Source organism: Oncorhynchus clarkii, chromosome 16 (genome assembly GCF_045791955.1).
Source record: "Oncorhynchus clarkii lewisi isolate Uvic-CL-2024 chromosome 16, UVic_Ocla_1.0, whole genome shotgun sequence".
In the NCBI taxonomy this organism is placed as follows: domain Eukaryota; kingdom Metazoa; phylum Chordata; class Actinopteri; order Salmoniformes; family Salmonidae; genus Oncorhynchus; species Oncorhynchus clarkii.
In genome coordinates, this window is record NC_092162.1 from 9,766,486 (window position 1) to 9,792,719 (window position 26,234).

General features: G+C 41.6%; 2 protein-coding genes across 4 annotated transcripts in view; one reads left to right on the top strand and one right to left on the bottom strand.

Annotated features, from left to right (window-relative positions):
* Window positions 1-6,096: 6,096 nt before the first annotated feature.
* LOC139367442 (alpha-N-acetylgalactosamine-specific lectin-like) lies at window positions 6,097-9,137 on the top strand. Its single transcript, XM_071105647.1, has 6 exons — window positions 6,097-6,145; window positions 6,512-6,645; window positions 6,777-6,868; window positions 7,707-7,841; window positions 7,973-8,084; window positions 8,544-9,137. The coding sequence occupies exons 2-6, from the start codon at window positions 6,564-6,566 to the stop codon at window positions 8,624-8,626; spliced, it is 504 nt and encodes a 167-aa protein (XP_070961748.1). The 5' UTR covers window positions 6,097-6,145; window positions 6,512-6,563; the 3' UTR covers window positions 8,627-9,137.
* A 1,700-nt stretch (window positions 9,138-10,837) lies between these two features.
* Window positions 10,838-26,234, bottom strand: part of LOC139367443 (carbonic anhydrase-related protein 10) — a 316,705-nt gene continuing 301,308 nt past the window's right edge. For 2 of the 3 annotated variants that reach the window (XM_071105649.1, XM_071105648.1), the window contains 5 exons: window positions 25,847-25,919; window positions 14,086-14,240; window positions 13,667-13,841; window positions 13,190-13,262; window positions 10,838-12,253 (listed from right to left, as the gene is read on the bottom strand). In XM_071105649.1, the coding sequence (XP_070961750.1) occupies window positions 13,228-13,262; window positions 13,667-13,841; window positions 14,086-14,240; window positions 25,847-25,919 (438 nt within the window). In that variant the 3' untranslated portion in view covers window positions 10,838-12,253; window positions 13,190-13,227. The remainder of the gene's footprint in view (window positions 12,254-13,189; window positions 13,263-13,666; window positions 13,842-14,085; window positions 14,241-25,846; window positions 25,920-26,234) is intronic. The other variant, XM_071105650.1, reaches the window with a different exon arrangement.

A 26,234-nucleotide genomic window follows, 5' to 3' on the forward strand; every position in this document is an offset into this window, starting at 1 on the left:
CATGTGACCATTTGACGTGATGTTATCTTTCTGGCTCATTTTTCAAAATAAAAGCCTGAAACTATGTCTGAAGACTGTTGACAGCTTGAGGAAGCGATAGGAAAAGGAATCTGGTTGATATCCCTTTAAATGGAGCAATGGGAGGCTGTGGAACATGGAGTTTTCAAAATAGAAGCCACTTCATGGTTAGATTTTTTTCTCATGGTTTTGCCTGCAATATCAGTTCTCTTATACTCACAGACAATATTTATAGTGTTTTCTATCCTAATCTGTCAATTATATGCATATTCTAGCATCTGGTTCTGAGAAATAGGCTGTTTACTTTGGGATTGTTATTTTTCCAAACATAAAAATAGTGCACCCTAGCTTCAAGAGGTTAATGGGATCCGTGCCCTAAGAGGCTAAAGTACACCAATAATAAAAAGAGACTTGCTTGGGCCAAGAAACATGAGCAATGAACATTAGACCGGTGGGAATCTGTCCTTTGGTCTGATGAGTCCAAATGTGAGATTTTAGGATCCAACCACTGTGTCTTTGTGAGACGCAGAGTAGGCAAACGGATGATCTCTGCATGTGTGTTTCCCACTGTGAAGCACGGAGGAGGTGGTATGGGGGTGCTTTGCTGATGACACTGTCAGTGATTTATTTAGAATCCAAGGCATACTTAACCAGAATGTCTACCACAGTATTCTGCAGCGACACGCCATCCCATCTGGTTTGCGCTTACTGGGACTATCATTTGTTTTTCAACAGGACAATGACCCATAACACACCTCCAGGTTGTGTAAGGGCTATTTGACCAAGAAGGAGACTGAAGGACTGCTGCATCAGATGACCTGGCCTCCACAATCACCCGACCTTAACCTAATTGAGATGGTTTGGGATGAGTTGGACCACAGAGTGAAGGAAAAGCAGCCAACAAGTGCTCAGCATATGTCTCCTTCAAGACTATTGGAAAGCATTCCAGGTGAAGCTGGTTGAGAGAATGCCAAGAGTGTGCAAAGCTTTCATCAAGGTAAAGGGTGGCTACTTTGAAGAATCTAAAATCTAAAATATATTTTGAATTGTTTTACACGTTTTTTGGTTACTGCATGATTCCATATGTGTTATTTTATATGTGTCGTTATGTGTCGTTTTGATGTCGTCACTATTATTATACAATGTAGAAAATTGTAAAAAATAAAATAAAGAAAACCCTTGAATGAATAGGTGTGTCCAATCATTTGACGGGTACTGTATCTAGCCAGACCTCGCCCTGTTTCCACTGAAATTGTCCAAGATGGTCTAGCTTGATAAACATTGCAGACAATTCGAATTGGTTCTAGCTTTTCAGACTTCCTGCTAGGTAGCCAGTCTTTCATTAACCACTTTTATCATAGAAAAGGTATCATAAATGATTTGTTTGAGTTGTGCATGGTAACAAAGGACAAAGTATCCAATCTACTATACTTAATGAGCACAAACAAAGCAACTGGGCTCGATAACCTTCCTGCAAGATTCATAAAGCATAGTGCATGTGTCACTGCTAAAATCATAACACATATTGTAAACCTTTCTATTAGTCGTGGTACATTTCCCAAGGATCTCAAAACAGCCCGACTGGTTCCACTCCACAAGAAGAGCAGTAAAACAAACGTAGGAAACTACAGGCCTGTGTCAATCCTCAGCACTTTATCCAACGTTGTTAAGAGGTTAGTTTTTAATGAACTTGAGGGATACCTTCTCGAGCACAAACTTCTTCATGAGCTCCAATCTGGCTTTAGAACAGCTCATTTCACTGTTACTTGCCTTATCCACCTTTTTGACCACATCAAGCAGGAAAGTGAGAAGGGGAACTATACAGGTATGGTCATGTTAGACTTGCAGAAAGCTTTTGACATTGTGGACCATGATATTCTCCTGATGAAACTGAAATGTGTGGGTCTAAATGATGTAGCAGTGAATTGGTTTAGGTCTTATATGACCAACAGAACATACGAGTGTAATGTTGGTGATGTTCTGTCAATATCCTGTGGAGCACCGCAGGGATCAATTTTAGGGCCACTCTTATTTCTTATACAGTATATGTTAATGTTATGCCAGATACAGTAAAGTGCAAACTCCTGCTTTATGCTGATGATTCAGCCATACTGGTATCAGGGAAAGATATAGTTTACATAGAGGAGACCCTGAGTAAGGAATTGCATTTTGTTAGAGATTGGTTAACTGACAACAAATTGTCGCTACATTTGGGAAAAACTGAGTTGATTGCTTAGGGCTGACAAGATAAAGGTAAACTGTGCAGGCAATGAGATTGTATCTCAAACAAGTGTAACTTATCTTGCTGTGTCCCTAGATCAATCCCTTTCTGGAGACCTGATTGCTGCTAAATTTCTTTCTAAAATGGTGACCAAATTGACATGTTTATATCGTAACACCAGATCAAGAAAGTCAAGAAACTTCTTGTCTCAACCTTGATTCAGTGCCGTTCTCATTATGCCCGCTCTGCTTGGTATAGTGGGCTATCAACAAAGAGAATGCAGGTCATGCATCAAGTATATGCTGAATGTCTCCCCTAGGACACACACAGGAGTTCCGGGCGGTGGGCTTGTTGCCTTTGGAGTCGAGAGTGGACCAACTTAAACTTAATCATATGTTTGACATCATAAATGATCGTGCCCCAGGTTATTTGAAAAACCACATTCATATGCTCTATAACTAACACAGTTACAATACCAGAGCTAGTGCTATGTCTTGTAAAATCCCAAGAGTAAACAGTACTGCGGGGAGCACATTTTTCTATACATGGATTTGTCTATGGAATAGCCTCCCCCTGGAGACTAAGCAAAGCGAAAGTAGAAATTGCTTTAAACAGTAGGCAAAGGTTTCCATTTGGACAATGTTGTCTAAGTAAGAGAAACCATTCCACTGCCCTTGTGCCCCCTACTGCTGGTCAGGTGTAGTTATTTGAATGATACTGTACTGTAGGTATGATGTGCAATTAATAGATTGTTGTGAAATTAATATGGTTGATTTTTAAGGTTAGGGAGAAGTGCGGCAAATAGTGCCACTTTTAAGGATGTCAAAATAAATTAATGTTTTTATGGTTGTTTGTAATTTTGTCTTGCCTTTTAATCATTGTGTGTTATTGTTTTTACCATCAAGGACCACTTTGGAAATAAGCATTTTAATAATACTTTCAAGTGGCTCCACATTGTACAAAATGTTTAAAAAGTAACGTCCTCTCACTGTCAACTGCGTTTATTTTCAGCAAACTTAACGTGTAAATATTTGTATGAACATAACAAGATTCAACAACTGAGACAAACTGAACAAGTTCCACAGACATGTAACTAAGAGAAATGGAATAATGTGTCCCTGAACAAAGGGGGTTCAAAATCAAAAGTAACAGTCCGTATCTGGTGTGACCCTCCACCTCCAAATCAATCCCACTCCAGAATACAGGCCTCGGTGTAACGCTCATTCCTTCGACGATAAATGCGAATCCGACCATCAGAGAATCCGACCATGAGACAAAACCGCAACTAATAAGTGAAGAGTACTTTTTGCCAGTCCTGTCTGGTCCAGCGACGATGGGTTTGTGCCCATAGGCAACGTTGTAGCCAGTGATGTCTAGTGAGGACCAGCCTTGCAAGATGCCTACAAGCCCTCAGTCCAGCCTCTCAGCCTATTGCGGACAGTCTGAGCACTGATGGAGGGAATGTGCGTTCCTGGTGTAACTCGGGCAGTTGTTGTTGCCATCCTGTACCTGTCCTGCAGGTGTGATGTTCTCATGTACCGATCCTGTGCAGGTGTTGTTACACATGGTCTGCCACTGAGAGGATGATCAGCTGTCTGCCCTGTCTCCCTGTAGCACTGTCTTAGGCGTCTCACAGTACAGACATTGCAATTTATTGTCTTGGCTACATCTGCAGTCCTCATGCCTTCTTGCAGCATGCCTAAGGCACTTTCATGCAGATGAGCAGCAAACCTTGGCATCCTTCTTTTGGTGTTTTTCAGAGTCAGTAGAAGGCCTCTTTAGTGTCCTAAGTTTTCATAACTGTGACCTTAATTGCCTACCGTCTGTAAGCTGTTAGTGTCTTAACGACTGTTCCACAGGTGCATGTTCATTAGTTGTTTATGGTTCATTGAACAAGCATGGGAAACAATGTTTAAACCCTTTACAATGAAGATCTGTGAAGTTATTTGGATTTTTACAAATTATATTTGGAAGACTGGGTAAGGGTCGAATAAGGGACGTTTCTTTTTTTTTGCTGCGTTAATATGTCTGTTACCCAAAATAAATTCAATTCAAAGGACAATTGGGCTAGGGGCGGGGCTGGGGGCGGGGCTAGGGGGTACAATATCACATTACACAAGGACCTTAAGGGGCTTAAGGAGCATATACACATTTATCATTCTAACAGCTTTTTTTGTTGGCAGGGTATTTACATTTCCCAAAATAAATGAAATTCATACTGTCATTTTGCAGTACACCAGCGGTTAAGCATGTTGGGCCAGTAACTGAAAGGTCACCGGTTCAAGTCCCAGTGCAGACTAGATGAAAAATGTGCTGTGCCCTTGAGCAAGGCACTTAATCCTAATAGCTCCTGTAAGTTATCTGATAAATTACTAAAAATGTACACAGCCACCTTGTTAGCATGAGACTTCACCATGTGAAGAGGAAGTCTCCTAACTCACCATTACAAAGAAATATGTTGCAATATGTTGATGATGGCCATAGTCACGACAACTTGCTAAACACCAACAGGATGTGGTTTCTAAATAATTCTGTATCATTCTATGTCAACATTACAGTGTTTCTACACTTCAGAATAATACCTCATTTGAACCAAATATAAATTGTTTCTTAGCTACATATGAGGTTCTGCTATCACAACTGCATATGTAGCCAATACATTTGACAATGACTACAAAATATTACGCACCTGCCAACCTCCTTGCACATTTTTATTTATCTACTTTAGGAACATTCAGTAACACATGTAATCACCCCACAACAGAATAGCTGTTGGACTGGTCTGGTGTATCACAGAATGTATGGAGGGCGCAGCAATAACTTGTGGCAGGAGACCTATAGACCGATCCGTGTCCCATGGGCTATAAACAGTGCCTCCATGTATGCAGTTAACCTCTTGAATGTCAACTCTCTGAAATTGGGGAGGCACGTGGTTCTGGCACCTGTTCCAACCAACATGTTTGCTTATAAATCGATCTGTGGACAACGTACACTGATCGATAGCCCTAGTTCGCCCTGTCCAATATCCCAGTGGGAAATCTGACCCCAGTTTGAAACAGAAAACACTTTCTGTTTGTCGCAGATGAACAACATGAGATGAAAGTTGAGTTCTGTCAGAGGTTCACAGGGGTGGGGGAAGAAGTTTTGAAACGAGACCTTTGGAAAAAATGAACATTTTGTCAACACTAACCACAGAAATATGTTTTTTTTTTTACATAAGGAAGGTTACATCTAGTTAGTTGTTTTTATAAATTGACTGTTTCTATATCTAGAAAGCATATAAGTCATTTCAAGCCTTATTCATAGACTTTTGTAGAATAGGAAATACATCCTCAAAATTGAGTACACCTCAACAATTTATAACTATTTTTTACCAGAAAGGTGAGATTGTAATCTGGCAGTATAAGCATGGCTAGTTATTGCTTATGGCCCTCTCATGGCCCTCTCATGACATATCATTTCTTTTGGAGTACATCTATTTAGGAAGAAATCTACATTTTGCCATTATCATTCAAACGGTTATTAACTGCTGCTGTGGTCTACTGTACCTTCTGAATAGCATCCCTGAAAGGATAAACCGGCCAATCAGCTTGTGGACATTCAGGTCAAAAAATAAATACATCTCTAACATTAAACATGAACTTTCATGTGGGGATAGTGTGTATGCGCTTCTTAGTGTGTATGTACTTCTCACAACCTTTAAAAGAATGGACAGGGCCAAGGATATTATGGATCATAATCACTACTTGCTGCAATGGTATATGACTTGCAGATGATATCTCTACTTCTACTTCCCCAAATGTCTCTTTTAAAAGGGATTACATTTGAATTGAAAAGACACCTGCCCTTTCTGGTTGAAGAAACACTTCAAGGAAAACACGCATCAGTTTCTCTCTTCTGAATTTGGTGAGGGCCTATTAACTATTGTCTTAAAAAAAAGAGAGACATAATATCAACATGGTTATGCCTCAAAAAGTATAAATTAAGGGCCGGGATTCAATCCAATCCCGGATTTGGACAATGTATCATTTAAAAGTAATTTCTGATTGAGCCGACAGGAATGTGGTCTCTGCCAACACAGAAACATAGGCTTTAAAATGTGCATTGCAGACAAAGCGCGATCAGATTAAATCCTGGCCTAAAATGTTCTAATTTGTTGTTGGCAAACAACATTGTAGTATTTAAATATTAATTATATCTATATCCTACATAATTCTGTAACGCTGTGGGTTCTCCTGAGTAATACACTTTTTGATATGATTCTGTTTATAGGAAGAACTGCAGTAGAAGGCCAAAAGACCACCACGATCTACGATCCATCATCATGGGAGTCGTAACTGTGTCTGTTCTTGCCTGTCTCCTCCTCACCCTTCTGGGAACTGGAGCCATCCGCCACGATCCTCATTGTAAGTGACAACCGATCCCATTTGAATCCAGTTTATCTTTTTTTCTCTCTTCTATTTGCTGTTCTAAGTGATTAGTAGTAGTTAGGTTTCAAGCTTGCAGGAATTTAAAATAAAAAATACATTTTCTGCAGATATCTGTCCAAGTGGATATACTGGACCAGACAGTGCAATACCCCATTGCTACAGAATGGTTAATAAACAAATGGGATGGCAGCAAGCACTGGTAAGTGTCCCACCTGCAGCGAATCTTATCAGTACTTCCATTTACAGAGAATATTAAATAACTTCAACTTCCAATTAATATGACCTTCTTTTTATTACACTGACACTAACTTTACAGGCAGCTCAGTGGCAAGTAACATTCTGTATTTCATATTACAGTAGACCTACTGCAATATAAATATTAGGGCTGTCAGAGTAAATCAGTGAACTCATTTGAACTTTTTTGTAATTTTTATGCAGTAAAGTTTTAATTGTGATTAATCATATTGTTTGAAAGTGTTTGAAATACAGTGAAAACATCCAAAATACAGAATCTATACAGCGAAGAAATGCTACCGTATTCGTAATGAATGGATTCACTAAATGAATCGAGGGGGAGGGGGTTGTATTTAACAGTATTTTACTGTACTTACCAGGGATTAGTAACCTAAAAGTCTCAATGTGTTTTCCAATGCATTTATTTGGAATGTTTTTCACGTTTTGAAAAGTTGTTTTCATCTATTTCATCCACAGCCACTTTCTATGTTATTCATGTTGTGTTTCTGCAATACTCAGGCTGCGACTACACAGGCAGCACAATTCTGATATTTTTTCACTAATTTGTCTTTCGACCAATCAGATCACTGCTGAAAAAGATCTGATGTGCAAAAATCTTATGTGATTGGTTAAAACACCAATTAGTGGGGAAAAAAGATGGAGGCTGAGACATTTCACTGTTGATAATACCCCAAATTACCATATAAATTAGTTTCCCGTCCGTGTACCACTACTGATCAAATGTCTACAAAGTCAAGGCTTGTAAAATAAATCAATTAAAATATGCATGTTTCTTCATAAAGGATTACTGCAAGAGAGATAGGGGCACCCTTGCTGCTGTCCACAGCGTTGAAGAATACCAGCTTCTCCTTTCCATGGTGAAGCAGACCCAGAGTATCTCTGCTTACGCCTGGGTAGGACTGAATGATCTGGATCAGGTAAAACAATCCTTAACACTCATGTAGCATTTGCTAAGGTCTTATTTCACATCTCTTTAATTTGGGCAGTTGATAAGTTACTACTGCCCTTCACTAAGATGTTGATAACCTTGAAATGTTCTCCCTGACAGGAAGGGAATTATGTGTGGACTGATGGGTCATCCGTGAATTGGTTCTGGTCCGAAAGTGCCAAAGCTCAGCAGTGGGGAGAAGAAGACTGTGTGGCACTGAACTCTTATGCAGGTCAGTAAACTTTAAATTGGATGTGTGACACTTATGCCGGGATCCCAATCCGTATCGACAACGCGCCTTTTAAAGGCACCGTTCACGCATTCACGGAGATCGCATTATGCCGGGATCCCAATCCGTATCGACAACGCGCCTTTTAAAGGCACCGTTCCCGCATTCACGGAGATCGCATTCAAGGTAAACACTGCAGATGTCTGCTCAATTGGAAATTACCTTTAAATGTCAAGCGTGCTACAATGCAGTTCTGTTTGAAGCCTGGCCTGAAGCATAGGGACCCTGTATGAAGGACTGAACAATCAAATGCATAGTAAGAAGTGCATAAACACGGTCAAACTTCACAGTAACATATCATATGATATTTGTAATTTTCCATATTTGTCGCATTGATTGAAGCGCTGTTGTCATTATTCTGTTGCCTTCCACCGAGACTAACATGGACATTGTCCTCTACAGGGGCTGAGGGCTTCGATGACATCAAGTGTGACAGTAGCTGTACCTTTGTCTGCATGAGAATTGCTACAGGTGGAGTAGCCTAAGATGGCAGAGGAGTCCAACACCATCCACACAGAGTGCGAGCGTAAAGGGATTTCGCCAACATACTCTGATTTTATTTTCTGCTATCGCACGTAAAGTCCTTTGCGTTGATTGAGGACCGATTGAATACTTGAAGACAATATGATAAAAAGTGATCTAATGGCAATTACACTATCTTCGGTTGCCATTGTCAATTGTTAAAGTTATTGTCAGGTTGATTCTACAATTGCATTTTCTCTCATGTTCTCTGTATGTTACTAGCCTTAAGCTACCAACCATCGAGGCACCCAAGGTTTATCCACAAACAAACGGTTCAATCCCCTCACTAACTCAAAAACGACCATTATCTAAGAACACAAACATGATAATGTTGAATGTACAGGGGAAATTAGTCTCAGCACATTTTTAATGGTTTGACTCTTATATGGAATATTGAAAGAATTGGTGGAATTGTGTCATCCTGATTATCCCTCAATGCTTCCATGCCTCTTTGAATAAAACCTTTCAGCTTCACCCATTCTCAGGCATGGTCAATCTATTTTACATATCGTTTTCTATGTGATAGGTATCTGGTACCTTGTACCATGCGTGAGACATCAAGGAGGTGATACTAACATCATATGGCGGTCGGTGCCCTTTGAGATGAGTGAGGAAGATTTTTTTTTTATGAGCGTGGCCTTATTTCTTTTACACCACATTGGATGACTGACATTCATATTCCATTCACCCAGTTCAATGCAACATTGATAGATTTAGCCTAATAGTCACATGATACTCGAATTTCCCCTATAACCATCATGAGGTTGCTACAACGTAGTCTATGAACGAACGATTAAAACGTAGGTTCACACAGGTCCAGAGAAAGATTTGAGGTGACAGACAGACCATGACATATTCAATACCGCCTTGCACATTCCTGCCTGTATCTAGCTGATCTAGGGTGTAATCATTAGTTCAAATGGACAAATTCAGGTATGTTTATACCCGTTCCATTCCGCTTTCTTCCGTTTAAATTTGAATTCCAACAGAATCAACAGAATCGGCAGGAATGGATCCATCCCTGATCACAAGCAAACAGTTCACTTTCATAACAAGATACAAACAGCTTGTTGTATTCCTTCTCGCATACGCCTTTTCCTTCTCTCCCCTCTTCCCTTCACTTGCAGACTTCAATGCACAACACATCAGCTGTCTGTGACCAGGAGGAAAAAAAACGTTCCAAGCCAAACCTTCCTATCATGCAGCTACACACAGCCTACATCGTTGTCACCATTTTAGCTAAAGTAACGTCATAGTCAACATACCGTAGCTAATGGAACTAACACGTTAGCTAGTAAACCTGCTACAATCACGCAGTACAGTCAGTAAGCAAATAGCAGTTACACCGGGGGGCCCCTGTAGGCAATAAATTAGAAAAACTAAACTAATTAGTTACCATGACTTGGAAGAGTTCCAGTTTTGGATAGTCACAGCCAGCTAGCTAACATGGTATCCCTCTCTGTTTGAGTAGGCTAAACTATCTAACTGCCTTTGCTACCTATGTAAATAACATTTAAAGTAATTAAAAAATATATATAGCTAGCTCTCTATCTCGTCACTCCTTCAGTTTTAAAAGAAATAGTTCGAAATGGTTCAACTTTTGTCTTTCTCTCTCTTTGAGTCAACCACTCACCACATTTTATACACTGCAGTGATAGTTATCTGTAGCGTATGCTTTCAATACTAGATTAATTCTCTGATCTTTTCATTGGTTGGACAACATGTCAGTTCATGCTGTAGGAGCTCTGATAGGTTGGAGGATGTCCTATGGAAGCTTTTATAATTACTGTGGAAGTCTATGGAAGGTGTGAGAACCATGAGCCTCATAGGTTTTGTATTGAATCAATGTACCCAGAGGAGGACGGAAGCTAGCTGTCCTCCGGTAACACCACGGTGCTTCCCTACAGAGTGCTGCACATTGCCAAACAATGTGTTTGAATTACTTATTTTGTGATGTGAATATATTTAGTATAGTTTTACCTAAAAAGGATAACTTATTTATTTTTATGAAATCCTCTGAGGATTCTCCAGTGGGTGACATATAGCGTCTTGCTGTGGTTGAGACCTGTCTGCTCACTCACCAACGTGTACAGCTCACCACGCTAACTTCATTCAATAACTTAGCACAAAACCATATACATAGAAACAACAGTGTAAAGTGAAGCATATTTTCCAAAGTGAACTTTCCAGACACATTTATTGGGCTGATAACATTACTCAAACACAGTGTAAGACCATTGTAAGCAATAAAACAGGCTTCAGCTCAGAACTGCTTCCACAATTCAAAGTGAACCAAGCGTTTGAAGGCCCATTGTAGCCGGTGTTAATCTCAATATCAAATCATTTCTGGATAACAATTAAGTAGCTTACTGTGATTTATTTTCAATTAAAATGGCCAAAAATAAACAAAAAATAGCTTCTTAGCAAAGGGCAATTTCTCAAGCAAGAATTTTGCTAGACCTGTCTGGGATTGGTCTGATTGGGGAGGGGAAAAACAGACAATTATCTGTTATTGTCTGAGAGGTTTGGAACTCTTTTGGTGTATTAACTAATTTACTGCATGGTGATGTCACCAGGAAGGCCAAAACTCCATCCCACCAAAACAGGCTGAAATTTCAGGTGGTCTTTTCAAACAGCTCTTACACTAAAAGGGCATTATCATCATTTTCACAATTTCACAGTATTATTCCAACCTCATAGTGTGGAAATATAAAACACAAGAAATCACATTTTTGACTGCACTGGGCCTTTAAAATACTCATCTTTTTTTATCCTCTTAATATATCTTTTAAAATGTTTATTTGTATTTTTCTTTACATATTCAGTTGTTCATCAGTACTGATAATTATACTATATACAACAAAGGCCAAGACACTCATCGGTTCATCAGTTAGACAGAAGATTCTTTCCCGTTGTTCCTTTCATAATGACCTACTATTACAAGGCAAGACTGTAAGGTCTAGCTCTCTTGGGTTGTTGCAGTCGGCATGCCTTGTAAGTGACGGTGATGACGATATGAGCCTTGATGACGACACAGCCTATGAGCCTTGAAGACCTTCTCTGTCTAAACCACTAAGTCCTTAAGATCTCATTGGTAGCAAGGTGTCTATGTACAAAGGCTAAAAGTCCCAATCAGTCTTACTCAGTCCGTGTGAAGAAGAGGCTGTATGAAATAAATGCTTCAGTGTTTTTGTACGTTTTAAACATTTTGTTATCTCCCAAAAAAGTATCAGTATCAAAACAGGTTTCGTAATAGATATATTTGTACTGGATGTGTCAGTTAGTATGTGTTGGAATTCAAATAGTTCTCAATGTACGTATGAAAAGTAGTCGTCTCTTTGCAAAGCAACACAAAGTCTTTTACTTGATAATGTTCAGTTTCTTTTTTTTCTCTTTTTACATGAAATAATCTTAGATGAGATGCAGCCTTGGTGCGGTTTCCAGTTGTTTTCTTCCTTCCTTCTTTCTTTCCTTCCTTCCTTCCTTCTCTCTCTGTCTCTCTCTCTCTCTCATATCCCCCTCCTGTCTCTGCCATTGTGTCTTGTTTCTGTGCTCACCCAAGAGAGACTACTTTAGCAGCCACTCATTCACTGGAAGAGAGGAGAGGGACAGGGTGAGAAGAACACTCCCTTCTTTCCCTTGCACAGGCACGTCTAGCATGGAGGCCCTTTCTATCCTGCAGAATCTATAACATTCATTTTAACATGGCAATACATTGTTAGGATTCAGACAGAATGCATTGAGCATAGCGATATGGTGCTGTGGTGTTCCATGTTAATATTAGCAATGTACGCTAAATGACAACATTTCTACAGCATCTGTTAGTTAGCATTCTGTTAGCATCCCAATATACATTTCCCATTCAATTAGCCCACTGACACCTAGCTATGAGGGGGCTGACATTCCTCTGCCTTCAAGGTTTAACCTTAGATTAACAAGTACAACTAGTGTAATTAAAGACAAGAGACAACTCTGCTGCTATTGTGCTGCTTCTGTTTACTCTCTAGGGGCTGGTTGGAGACGTAGAGTACCACATACTGTGTGTGTATGTGTGTGTGTGTGTGTGTGTGTGTGTGTGGGGGGGGGGGGGGTAAAAGTGTGTGTGTAAAATGTGTATGTATGTGTGTGTGTGGCTGTAAGCCTGATTATGTGTGGGTGCACACATTCTCGTGTGCGTCCGTGTGTGTGTGTCTGTCTGTCTCTGTGTGTGTGTGTCTCGCTGTGTTTGTGCTTGTGTCTGTCTGTCTGTGTGTGTGTGTGTGTGTGTGTCTGTGTGTCTGTCTGTGTGTGTGTCTGTGTCTGTCTGTCTCTCTCTCTCTCTCTCTGTGTGTGTGTGTGTGTGTGTGTGTGTGTGTGTGTGTGTGTGTGTGTGAGTGTGTGTGTGTGTGTGTGTGTGTTTCAATCTCTCAACAACTGCTGCACAGAATAAGAATTTCATCGGAGAGCGAGAGGATAAGATAACAGAACAGTCTGGCTACAGTACAGTAGATCCTGGAAGAAGAATACAATGAATAATGGGGGTTTACCTCTTGCCCTCACTGTATATACGCTTCAGGGGTAAAATTCACATTTTGTGCAGCAGTTGCCCAGATATATTGGCTGAAACAGAGGAGAGGAGATGATAAACAGACCGCATGCAGAGTCCCCGAATCACACTGAGATGCTGAGTTGGCTTTGTAGTTATGAAGTAGTTTGGCCCACACTCTCAGACGCCGTTTGGAAATATTGCTATAATATCACGATAAGTAATATACAATCACTCTTTTTTTTAAATTTTTTTTTTAAAAATCTATAATCGTTAAGGCTATATTTTACAAAGCTGATAAGACTATGTTTTAGGCAGCATTTTGCTTTATGAGGGACACAAGCAGACACATAGAAAACAACCAACGTAAATGTCCATGTCTCCTTCACCACCATTTTGTATATGTCTGCTAGTCAGACCTTGTTTAAATAAATCGCCAACAAAATGGTGGTGGCGGGTGGATTGGAGCTGTGTTTACCTCGGTACTGGAGCTTCTGGGCCCTGTTGTTGGGACAGTCTTTGCCCTGCATGCTGAAGTTGATGTTGGTCCGGATACAGCGGTTGTTCAGAGGTTGGACCGGGCGAACGTTGTCGCTCATACTCAGGAAGATCTGAGACGGCTGGTTCTGACTCAACAGTCGTAAGGAGTGCATCTGGAGAGGAGAGAGAAGGAGAGGTGAGGGAAGGGAGGTCCATGAACAAAGAAGATGGAAAGGTAGAGTATGTAAATGAAGGGATGGAACGAGAGAGGTTAGGAAAGCAGAGATGAGAGGGGATCAGAAGTGAAGAAAAGGCATTATTTCAGTATGAATGGGAGAACAATCCATGTAGAGGAACATAATTGCTGTTTGACAGTCTTATGTAACTAAGCAGTAAGACGCTACTGTAGAGACAGACCTGCATTTGTGTGATGTACACTGGCTTATTCATCAGGATCCATGTGGCCGTCTCAAAGCAAGGCGGGATGGTCATCGACCCGTCATATGTGATAAAACTAGAGGTTTCTGGGTAAATCTCCTCGATGTTCAGGCCCATCAGCAAATATGCATCATCTGGAGAAGATGGACAAGATAGACAGGTTTCAATATTACATTTTAATATTCTATTATAGCAGAGTTCTTGAGTCCTGGTCCTGGAGAGCTACAGAGTGTGCATGCTTGTGTCCTAGCTCAGCTCCAACACAAGCACTTGCTAGGTGAAATAGATGCGTTTGTGCTTGGCTGGAACAAAACCCTGCTTCCCCTGTGGGTCCCTAGTTCCAGTATTGTAGAACGCTGCATTACAAGCTTATCTTAATCACATTTCATGTCCTCTCAAGCTAATATTTAGTTTAGAATATCCATGATACATTTGTCTTACTGTCTCAAAATGTATTACATCCACTCTAACCGGTGTGTTCATCATTTGCATGTAGACGTTTTGCAAATTACTAATTTCACATTAAGCTGGTATTTCTCAGACTGCTTGACAGGCTGTTGTTATAGCAGACTACACGACAGGCTGTTGGTATAGCAGACTACACGATAGGCTGTTTGTATAGCAGAGTACACAACATGCTGTTGGTATAGCAGACTACACGACAGGTTGTTGGTATAGCAGACTACACGACAGGCTGTTGGTATAGCAGACTACACGACAGGCTGTTTGTATAGCAGACTACACGACAGGCTGTTGGTATAGCAGACTACACGACAGGCTGTTTGTATAGCAGACTACACGACAGGCTGTTGGTATAGCAGAGTACACGACATGCTGTTGGTATAGCAGACTACACGACAGGCTGTTGGTATAGCAGACTACACGACATGCTGTTGGTATAGCAGACTACACGACAGGTTGTTGGTATAGCAGACTACACGACAGGCTGTTGGTACAGCAGACTACACGACAGGTTGTTGGTACAGCAGACTACACGACATGCTGTTGGTTTAGCAGACTACACGACAGGCTGTTGGTACAGCAGACTACACGACAGGTTGTTGGTATAGCAGACTACACGACAGGCTGTTGGTATAGCAGACTACACGACAGGCTGTTGGTTTAGCAGACTACACGACAGGCTGTTGGTACAGCAGACTACACGACAGGCTGTTGGTACAGCAGACTACACGACAGGCTGTTGGTACAGCAGACTACACGACAGGCTGTTGGTTTAGCAGACTGCTTTACAACCCCCCTTGTTTTTCATCCATCCCCTAATTGGTCTAAACTAATAGACAACAACAATTAGTCTTCTACTTCCAGTTTATACGTACTATATACATTTTAAAGACACAGTATATTTGACAATAGTTATCTTTTGTTTGTTTTTAGTCCCATCATAAAGCTACTCTCAACCCCTCCCATCTATCTCTGAACACCATCCAGTCCCATCCTAAAGCTACTCTCAACCCCTCCCATCTATCTCTGAACACCATCCAGTCCCATCCTAAAGCTACTCTCAACCCCTCCCATCTATCTCTGAACACCATCCAGTCCCATCCTAAAGCTACTCTCAGCCCCTCCCATCTATCTCTGAACACCATCCAGTCCCATCCTAAAGCTGCTCTCAACCCCTTCCATATACAGTACTAGTCAAAAGTTGGAACACATACTCATTCCAGGGTTTTTCTTAATTTTTAAAATGTTTTACATTGTAGAATAATAGTGGAGACATCAAAACTATGAAATAACACATCAAATCAAATCAAATCAAAGTTTATTCGTCACGTGCACCGAATTCAACAGGTGTAGACTGTCGTGTCTTCGGCATCATTTGTGAAGACTGTTATTTTATCAAATCAATTCTCTGTAATTATTATTAAGTAATTAAACAAATCATGTAAATGTAATTAACTAGGAAGTCGGGGCACCAAGGAAAATCTTCAGATTACAAAGTTATAATTTTCTTAATATAACTCTTCAAATATTTTAATATCTGATCAATTAGTCTTCTAATTAATTAATTATTCTTTACCTCACGTTAGTCTCATTCCAAACACCGTAAATTGTTGGTTATCTGCACGAATCCAGCCTTTACTATGAATCATCCATACACCAATTATCTTAATAATGTATTTACTAACGAACTAAATAATCACAGAAATGCATAAACAAACAACACAGTAGATATGGTAACAAGGAATGAATATTGGAGGTTCCCTAGTGGGCTAAGCCAATATGATGGCTTGGTGGACAAAGGGAAGTGGGTGTGGACTGAAAAGGGCGGGAAAGACAAAATGAGTCACTACACAGTTGATAATTATATTAATTGAAATGTTAATCCTTTGCACATGAACGCTCACTCATTCAGGAATAATTGCAATTAAATTTAAGCTCAGTGTGTCGTCGTGATCTCTGTTGGAATCGTCCGTATGTCTGCTGGAGAGTTTTTCTGAGCGTCTCTCTCTCTCTGCCTCCCTGACGATCATCGTTCGTGGTTAGAATGGATACTTCAGAGTACCATTCAGAAATCATCTCATAGAATAGATGTTTCGGTGGTTGTCAGTCTTCGCATCCCAGGTTGACATCATTTCTAGCTGCAGACTAGTAATTAGTATCTAAGATTTGCCCTTACTCTGTTGGGATCGATAGTCTCAGAGTTGAACCATTTCCTCCCGTGTAGCCAATGCTCCACGTGGTATGGCTAGGAATTGAACAACCACTGCACCTTAGCTTACGCTGGGGTTTTTGTGGTCTGAAGAGGATTTCCTCAGCAGGGGTTTTTATTCGTAACAGTAGAAAAGGGCTGTTCCATGATGCAAGCTCATGTCTGTGCTCATGGGGGCGGGCCAATGACTTGGTTAAACTTTAAAGGGAATACAATTCTTTTTCATTATAGGTTTAACATCACCTTACATCATTTCACAAATAGTTGAATCTTTACTCATTCATTTTATACAAGAATTAGATGCAAACCCCATAATTGAGAAATGTACATATTCAGAGATCTAGTTATGTGTTTCTTGTCCTCTTTGAGGTCACCAAATGAAACACACTCTTCATACCCATCCCTTAAGTGTCCACAGACCATTCCCACCTTCTCACAAGTGGACCTTTTGTATCAAATCCCCATTTGGGGATTTAGGAGTTCGCCATGTGAAATCCTTTGATCTCTCTATGTGTCTCTCTTTCTGCATGGCCAGGGGGAGAGAGTCTACTCCAGGAATTTATGACCTGAGATAACATAACCTGGGTGCAGGAGAGAGAGGGAGAGAGGGGGATGCCACAATCTATACCCAGAAAGGGCCATGTCATGACAAGACCTTACAGTGCTATTGTAGCCGGTGCTATACTGCACGGCTGTAACTCTGCGTTGTGTCTGGTTGATTGAGACTATAGACGTGGACTTTGGAGATCAGGTAGTTTTAATTAAGCAGAACTCACTCTCTGCATCCTGCATCTGCATCCAAAAGGAAATAAAATATTTGTAGGGCACATATGTTCTGAGAATCGTCACCTCTTTCTACAACAGATGCACAATAGGAGGGACTGGGATCATTCGAGGAGCTAGCCATCGGTGACACATACAATAGCCTGCTAATACCTTAGCTAGCTATTAACCACATGTTGAATTCAGAATGTTGATATCACCCTAAAAAGTACAATTACAAGTGCATCTTAACTATACCATCCACTTATGAGTAACCTCTAAATATACATCATTATTCATGAACAAAACACTGTGTGTATGACTTTGTACTTAAAATAATCAAACTTTTCTGAAGACAGAAAAAGCGTGACTACCTCTCTCAGTGCATCAAAATGATTTGAGCACGAGCACGCCGGGCACAACGTAAGTACACACTCCGCTTCTCCCAGGATGCAGGCATGCATAACAAATCAACACAACATATTGATATATGAACCTGGTGAAATTCACATAGTACTTTAACAACTGTTACACTATGCTTACTTACAAGCCCTAACCAACACTGCACCTTTATAGTAAAAAATTGGTATTAGGTAAACCATAGATACAGAATATAAAAAAAAGTAAAATGACTGTGAAAATAACAGTAGCGAGGCTATATACAGGTGGTACTGGCACCGGTTAGTTTAGCTGGTGTGGGGAGTGGCAGGACACAATGCAAATAGTCCGGGTAGCCATTTGACTACCTGTTCAAAAAAAAGTTGTTGAGAAGCCTTTTAGTCCTAGACTTCGCACTCCAGTACCGATTGTGGCAGAGAGAACAGTCTTTGACTTGGGTGGCTGGGGTCTTTGACAATTTTTAGGGCCTTCCTCTGACACTGCCTGGTGTAGAGGTCCTGGATGGCAGGCAGCGTAGTTCAGTGATGTACTGGGCAGAACGCACTATCCTCTGTAGTGCCTTGCGGCCGGCCTTGCGGCCTTCCGTACCAGGCAGTGATGCAACCATCGACGCTGCAGCTGTAAAACCTTTTGAGGATCTGAGGACCCATGCTAAATCTTTTCAGTCTCCTTAGAGGGAATCAGTTTTGTCGTGCCCTCTTCATTTAGTAACTAAAAAATATATTTAATATTTGATATTCTTCAAAGTAGCCACCCTTTGCCTTGATGACCGCTTGCATATGGGGGTGTGGCTTCCAGATAGTTATTTTTGGCAACACGTGAGCATATACAGTGGGGCAAAACAGTATTTAGTCAGCCACCAATTGTGCAAGTTTTCCCACTTAAAAAGATGAGAGAGGCCTGTAATTTTCATCATAGGTACACTTCAACTGACAGACAAAATGAGAAGAAAATCACATTGTAGGATTTTTAATGAATTTATTTGCAAATTATGGTGGAAAATAAGTATTTGGTCACCTACAAACAAGCAAGATTTCTGGCTCTCACAGACCTGTAACTTCTTCTTTAAGAGGCTCCTCTGTCCTCCACTCGTTAGCTGTATTAATGGCACCTGTTTGAACTTGTTATCAGTATAAAAGAAACCTGTCCACAACCTCAAACAGTCACACTCCAAACTCCACTATGGCCAAGACCAAAGAGCTGTCAAAGGACACCAGAAACAAAACTGTAGACCTGCACCAGGCTGGGAAGACTGAATCTGCAATAGGTAAGCAGCTTGGTTTGAAGAAATCAACTGTGGGAACAATTATTAGGAAATGGAAGACATACAAGACCACTGATAATCTCCCTCGATCTGGGGCTCCACGCAAGATCTCACCCCGTGGGGTCAAAATGATCACAAGAACGGTGAGCAAAAATCCCAGAACCACATGGGGGGACCTAGTAAATGACCTGCAGAGAGCTGGGACCAAAGTAACAAAGCCTACTATCAGTAACACACTACGCCGCCAGTGACTCAAATCCTGCAGTGCCAGACGTGTCCCCCTGCTTAAGCCAGTACATGTCCAGGCCCGTCTGAAGTTTGCTAGAGAGCATTTGGATGATCCAGAAGAAGATTGGGAGAATGTCATATGGTCAGATGAAACCAAAATATAACTTTTTGGTAAAAACTCAACTCGTCTTGTTTGGAGGACAAAGAATGCTGAGTTGCATCCAAAGAACACCATACCTACTGTGAAGCATGGGGGTGGAAACATCATGCTTTGGGGCTGTTTTTCTGCAAAGGGACCAGGACGACTGATCCGTGTAAAGGAAAGAATGAATGGGGCCATGTATCGTGAGATTTTGAGTGAAAACCTCCTTTCATCAGCAAGGGCATTGAAGATGAAACGTGGCTGGGTCTTTCAGCATGACAATGATCCCAAACACACCGCTCGGGCAACGAAGGAGTGGCTTCGTAAGTGGCCTAGCCAGTCTCCAGATCTCAACCCCATAGAAAATCTTTGGAGGGAGTTGAAAGTCCGTGCTGCCCAGCAACAGCCCCAAAATATCACTGCTCTAGAGGAGATCTTTATGGAGGAATGGGCCAAAATACCAGCAACAGTGTGTGAAAACCTTGTGAAGACTTACAGAAAACGTTTGTCCTCTGTCATTGCCAACAAAGGGTATATAACAAAGTATTGAGATAAACTTTTGTTATTGACCAAATACTTATTTTCCACCATAATTTGCAAATAAATTCATACAAAATTTCTACAATGTGATTTTCTGGATTTTTTTTCTTCTCATTTTGTCTGTCATAGTTCAAATCAAATCAAATAAAAATGTTATTTGTCACATACACATGGTTAGCAAATGTTAATGCGAGTGTAGCGACATGCTTGTGCTTCTAGTTCTGACAATGCAGTAATAACCAACAAGTAATCTAGCTAACAATTCCAAAACTACTAAGGGTAGTGTAAGGGGATAAAGAATATGTACATAAAGATATATGAATGAGTGATGGTACAGAGCGGCATGGGCAAGATACAGTAGATGGTATTGAGTGCAGTATATACATATGAGATGAGTATGTAAACAAAGTGGCATAGTTAAAGTGGCTAGTGATACATGTATTACATAAAGATGCAGTAGATGATATAGAGTACAGTATATACATATACAGTGCCTTGCGAAAGTATTCAGCCCCCTTGAACTTTGCGACCTTTTGCCACATTTCAGGCTTCAAACATAAAGATATAAAACTGTATTTTTTTGTGAAGAATCAACAACAAGTGGGACACAATCATGAAGTGGAACGACATTTATTGGATATTTCAAACTTTTTTAACAAATCAAAAACTGAAAAATTGGGCGAGCAAAATGATTCAGCCCCCTTAAGTTAATACTTTGTAGCGCCACCTTTTGCTGCGATTACAGCTGTAAGTCGCTTGGGGTATGTCTCTATCAGTTTTGCACATCGAGAGACTGACATTTTTTCCCATTCCTCCTTGCAAAACAGCTCGAGCTCAGTGAGGTTGGATGGAGAGCATTTGTGAACAGCAGTTTTCAGTTCTTTCCACAGATTCTCGATTGGATTCAGGTCTGGACTTTGACTTGGCCATTCTAAAACCTGGATATGTTTATTTTTGAACCATTCCATTGTAGATTTTGCTTTATGTTTTGGATCATTGTCTTGTTGGAAGACAAATCTCTGTCCCAGTCTCAGGTCTTTTGCAGACTCCATCAGGTTTTCTTCCAGAATGGTCCTGTATTTGGCTCCATCCATCTTCCCATCAATTTGAACCATCTTCCCTGTCCCTGCTGAAGAAAAGCAGGCCCAAACCATGATGCTGCCACCACCATGTTTGACAGTGGGGATGGTGTGATGAGCTGTGTTGCTTTTACGCCAAACATAACGTTTTGCATTGTTGCCAAAAAGTTCAATTTTGGTTTCATCTGACCAGAGCACCTTCTTCCACATGTTTGGTGTGTCTCCCAGGTGGCTTGTGGCAAACTTTAAACGACACTTTTTATGGATATCTTTAAGAAATGGCTTTCTTCTTGCCACTCTTCCATAAAGGCCAGATTTGTGCAATATTGTTGTTGTTGTCCTATGGACAGAGTCTCCCACCTCAGCTGTAGATCTCTGCAGTTCATCCAGAGTGATCATGGGCCTCTTGGCTGCATCTCTGATCAGTCTTCTCCTTGTATGAGCTGAAAGTTTAGAGGGACGGCCAGGTCTTGGTAGATTTGCAGTGGTCTGATACTCCTTCCATTTCAATATTATTGCTTGCACAGTGCTCCTTGGGATGTTTAAAGCTTGGGAAATCTTTTTGTATCCAAATCCGGCTTTAAACTTCTTCACAACAGTATCTCGGACCTGCCTGGTGTGTTCCTTGTTCTTCATGATGCTCTCTGCGCTTTTAACGGACCTCTGAGACTATCACAGTGCAGGTGCATTTATACGGAGACTTGATTACACACAGGTGGATTGTATTTATCATCATTAGTCATTTAGGTCAACATTGGATCATTCAGAGATCCTCACTGAACTTCTGGAGAGAGTTTGCTGCACTGAAAGTAAAGGGGCTGAATAATTTTGCACGCCCAATTTTTCAGTTTTTGAGTTGTTAAAAAAGTTTGAAATATCCAATAAATGTTGTTCCACTTCACGATTGTGTCCCACTTGTTGTTGATTCTTCACAAAAAAATACAGTTTTATATCTTTATGTTTGAAGCCTGAAATGTGGCAAAAGATCGCAAAGTTCAAGGGGGCCGAATACTTTCGCAAGGCACTGTACATATGAGATGAATAATGTAGGGTATGTAACATTATATTAGGTAGCATTGTTTAAAGTGGCTAGTGATATATTTTACATCATTTCCCATCAATTCTCATTATTAAAGTGGCTGGAGTTGAGTCAGTGTGTTGGCAGCAGCCACTCAACGTTAGTGGTGGCTGTTTAGCAGTCTGATGGCCTTGAGATAGAAGCTGTTTTTCAGTCTCTCGGTCCCAGCTTTGATGCACCTGTACTGACCTCGCCTTCTGGATGATAGCGGGGTGAACAGGCAGTGGCTCGGGTGGTTGTTGTCCTTGATGATCTTTATGGCCTTCCTGTGACATTGGGTGGTGTAGGTGTCCTGGAGGGTAGGTAGTTTGCCCCCGGTGATGCGTTGTGCAGACCTCACTACCCTCTGGAGAGCCTTACGGTTGTGGGCGGAGCAGTTGCCGTACCAGGCGGTGATACAGCCCGACAGGATGCTCTCGATTGTGCATCTGTAGAAGTTTGTGAGTGCTTTAGGTGACAAGCCGAATTTCTTCAGCCTCCTGAGGTTGAAGAGGCGCTGCTGCGCCTTCTTCACGATGCTGTCTGTGTGGGTGGACCAATTCAGTTTGTCTGTGATGTGTACGCCGAGGAACTTAAAACTTACTACCCTCTCCACTACTGTTCCATCGATGTGGATAGGGGGGTGTTCCCTCTGCTGTTTCCTGAAGTCCACAATCATCTCCTTAGTTTTGTTGACGTTGAGTGTGAGGTTATTTTCCTGACACCACACTCCGAGGGCCCTCACCTCCTCCCTGTAGGCCGTCTCGTCGTTGTTGGTCATCAAGCCTACCACTGTTGTGTCGTCTGCAAACTTGATGATTGAGTTGGAGGCGTGCGTGGCCACGCAGTCGTGGGTGAACAGGGAGTACAGGAGAGGGCTCAGAACGCACCCTTGTGGGGCCCCAGTGTTGAGGATCAGCAAGGTGGAAATGTTGTTGCCTACCCTCACCACCTGGGGGCGGCCCGTCAGGAAGTCTAGTACCCAGTTGCACAGGGCGGGGTCGAGACCCAGGGTCTCGAGCTTGATGACGAGCTTGGAGGGCACTATGGTGTTAAATGCCGAGCTGTAGTCGATGAACAGCATTCTCACATAGGTATTCCTCTTGTCCAGATGGGTTAGGGCAGTGTGCAGTGTGGTTGAGATTGCATGGTCTGTGGACCTATTTGGGCGGTAAGCAAATTGGAGTGGGTCTAGGGTGTCAGGTAGGGTGGAGGTGATATGGTCCTTGACTAGTCTCTCAAAGCACTTCATGATGACGGAAGTGAGTGCTACGGGGGCGGTAGTCGTTTAGCTCAGTTACCTTAGCTTTCTTGGAACAGGAACAATGGTGGCCCTCTTGAAGCATGTGGGAACAACAGACTGGGATAGGGATTGATTGAATATGTCCGTAAACACACCAGCCAGCTGGTCTGCGCATGCTCTGAGGGCGCGGCTGGGGATGCCGTCTGGGCCTGCAGCCTTGCGAGGGTTGACACGTTTAAATGTTTTCCTCACGTCGGCTGCAGTGAAGGAGAGTCTGCATGTTTTAGTTGCGGGCCGTGTCAGTGGCACTGTATTGTCCTCAAAGCGGGCAAAAAAGTTATTTAGTCTGCCTGGGAGCAAGACATCCTGGTCCGTGACTGGGCTGGTTTTCTTTTTGTAATCCGTGATTGACTGTAGACCCTACCACATACCTCTTGTGTCTGAGCCGTTGAATTGAGATTCTACTTTGTCTCTATACTGACGCTTAGCTTGTTTGATTGTCTTGCGGAGGGAATAGTTACACTGTTTGTATTCGGTCATGTTTCCGGTCACCTTGCCCTGATTAAAAGCAGTGGTTTGGGCTTTCAGTTTCACACGAATGCTGCCATCAATCCACGGTCTCTGGTTTGGGAATGTTTTAATCATTGCTATGGGAACGACATCTTCAACGCACGTTCTAATGAACTCGCTCACAGAATCAGCGTATTCGTCAATGTTGTTGTCTGACGCAATACGAAACATATCCCAGTCCACGTGATGGAAGCAGTTTTGGAGTGTGGAATCAGATTGGTCGGACCAGCGTTGAACAGACCTCAGCGCGGGAGCTGCTTGTTTTAGTTTCTGTCTGTAGGTAGGGATCAACAAAATGGAGTCGTGGTCAGCTTTTCCGAAAGGAGGGCGGGGCAGGGCCTTATATGCGTCGCGGAAGTTAGAATAGCAGTGATCCAAGGTTTTTCCAGCCCTGGTTGCGCAATCGATATGCTGATAACATTTAGGGAGTCTTGTTTTCAGATTAGCCTTGTTAAAATCCCCAGCTACAATGAATGCAGCCTCCGGATAAATGGATTCCAGTTTGCAAAGAGTCAAATAAAGTTCGTTCAGAGCCATCGATGTGAAGTGTACCTATGATGAAAATTACAGGCCTCTCTCATCTTTTTAACTGGGAGAACTTGCACAATTGGGTGAATGACTAAATACTTTTTTGCCCCACTGTATGTCATTCATGTTCATCATGTTATTATAAGAAAGTGTTAACTAGCCCAACAGTGGGATATGCATAGGCACTTAAAAGATACTCATACACTTGTCTAAACCCTATTAAAGCTACAAAAGCATCAGTTCCCAAACTCAACATATGTTGACAATACAACAGATTAGATTAACCAGAATTTACATTTACTATCACGGGTTTGCAAAAATAACTCTCTAAAAGCCATGCCCCTGCTAAACCACACCTCCAGTCTTCTGATCTGAACCGGTAGATCATAGCTCACTAACCCAGCATCAACAACTCAATTGAAAGAAAACAATGTTTTTTTGAGTGTCAAAATCACCCAACGTGTGTTCTGTCCAATATTTACCCAAATTGTGTTGTTTTTAACCCAGCATTTTTTAGTGTGTAGAATTTCTGCATCTCTCTTTCTCTCTGTCCCTATCTATCCCTCTCTCCATCATTCTCTCTTTCTCTCTCCGTCTCTTGTTCTCTCTCGCTCTCTCTACTACGCTAACACACTCAATATGTAGTCATCTGTTGCGGCTTCCGTTTATAATAAAAGGTACTACGTTTGCTGTGAAGAGGTCACAGTAGCTGCTCCTTCTATTCAGACTGGGAGTTTAGCTGCTATTCACTTTCCTTTCACAGAGTGTATCTATCTAGACTAGAACAACATCAGCATTCTCACCAGCCCCTACCCTACAGGTAGAACATATATACCCTGAAAGGTAAAGAAAAACAAAAAAGACAATCCTTAATCTGTGAACATCAATCATGTTTCTATTATGTTACCACCTCACCCCTGCAGTCTTGTTAGTCCCTCTCCGCCACCACACATCTCTGGAATCCACGTTGGCATTAATCATTCCATTTGGATGCTGTGTTTGTGTGTGCGTATGTGCGTGCGAGGTTATGACAGCTCATTGATGCCACTGAGACCTCCAATGCACTGGGGGTCACTGTGTTTACGCAGCCTCTCCTCAACCCCATTAATCCAATTGTTCTCTTCTCTGAGCAAGCCATGTGCCATTCTAATATGGCCATCTAACAGCCCTAGCTGTCTCTACTGCAGTCTCTCCAGCTACTCTTTGACTTGTTCCACTGTGTTCCTCCCTACAGTCTACATTGGCATTTCTACTTACTTTTATATGTTATTCTTGTGATGGTGTCTCTATTCAACATTCGATTCAGGAATGCATTCGAAGTCTCCGCAATCTGGAATACGAGAGGAGAGAAAGAATCACCCAGAGACAGTCACATCAAAGCCAGTCACACACATCGCAAATTACTTCCATATTCCACAATCTCGGCGGTGCATTACAAAATGAACCAAAACGCACTAACAATATGACACCAGCATTCGCTTTAGGCCCAAATCTTAACTTGAGGCAAGCATGCAGCAAATCTCCCCTTGACTTCAATGCATGATTTACTCGCATAATGCTAGTTGCACAAGTCCATCTCTCTGACCACCAGAGAGAGAGACACTTTAAAGAACCTGAACACCAGAGAGAGAGACACTTTAAAGAG

Coding starts and splice junctions, on each gene's coding strand:
- LOC139367442 (XM_071105647.1), top strand. CDS start 6,564: ATGGGAGTCGTAACTGTGTCTGTTCTTGCCTGTCTCCTCCTCACCCTT. Junction 6,646..6,776: donor CATCCGCCACGATCCTCATT/GTAAGTGACAAC, acceptor CATTTTCTGCAG/ATATCTGTCCAAGTGGATAT. Junction 6,869..7,706: donor TGGGATGGCAGCAAGCACTG/GTAAGTGTCCCA, acceptor TTCTTCATAAAG/GATTACTGCAAGAGAGATAG.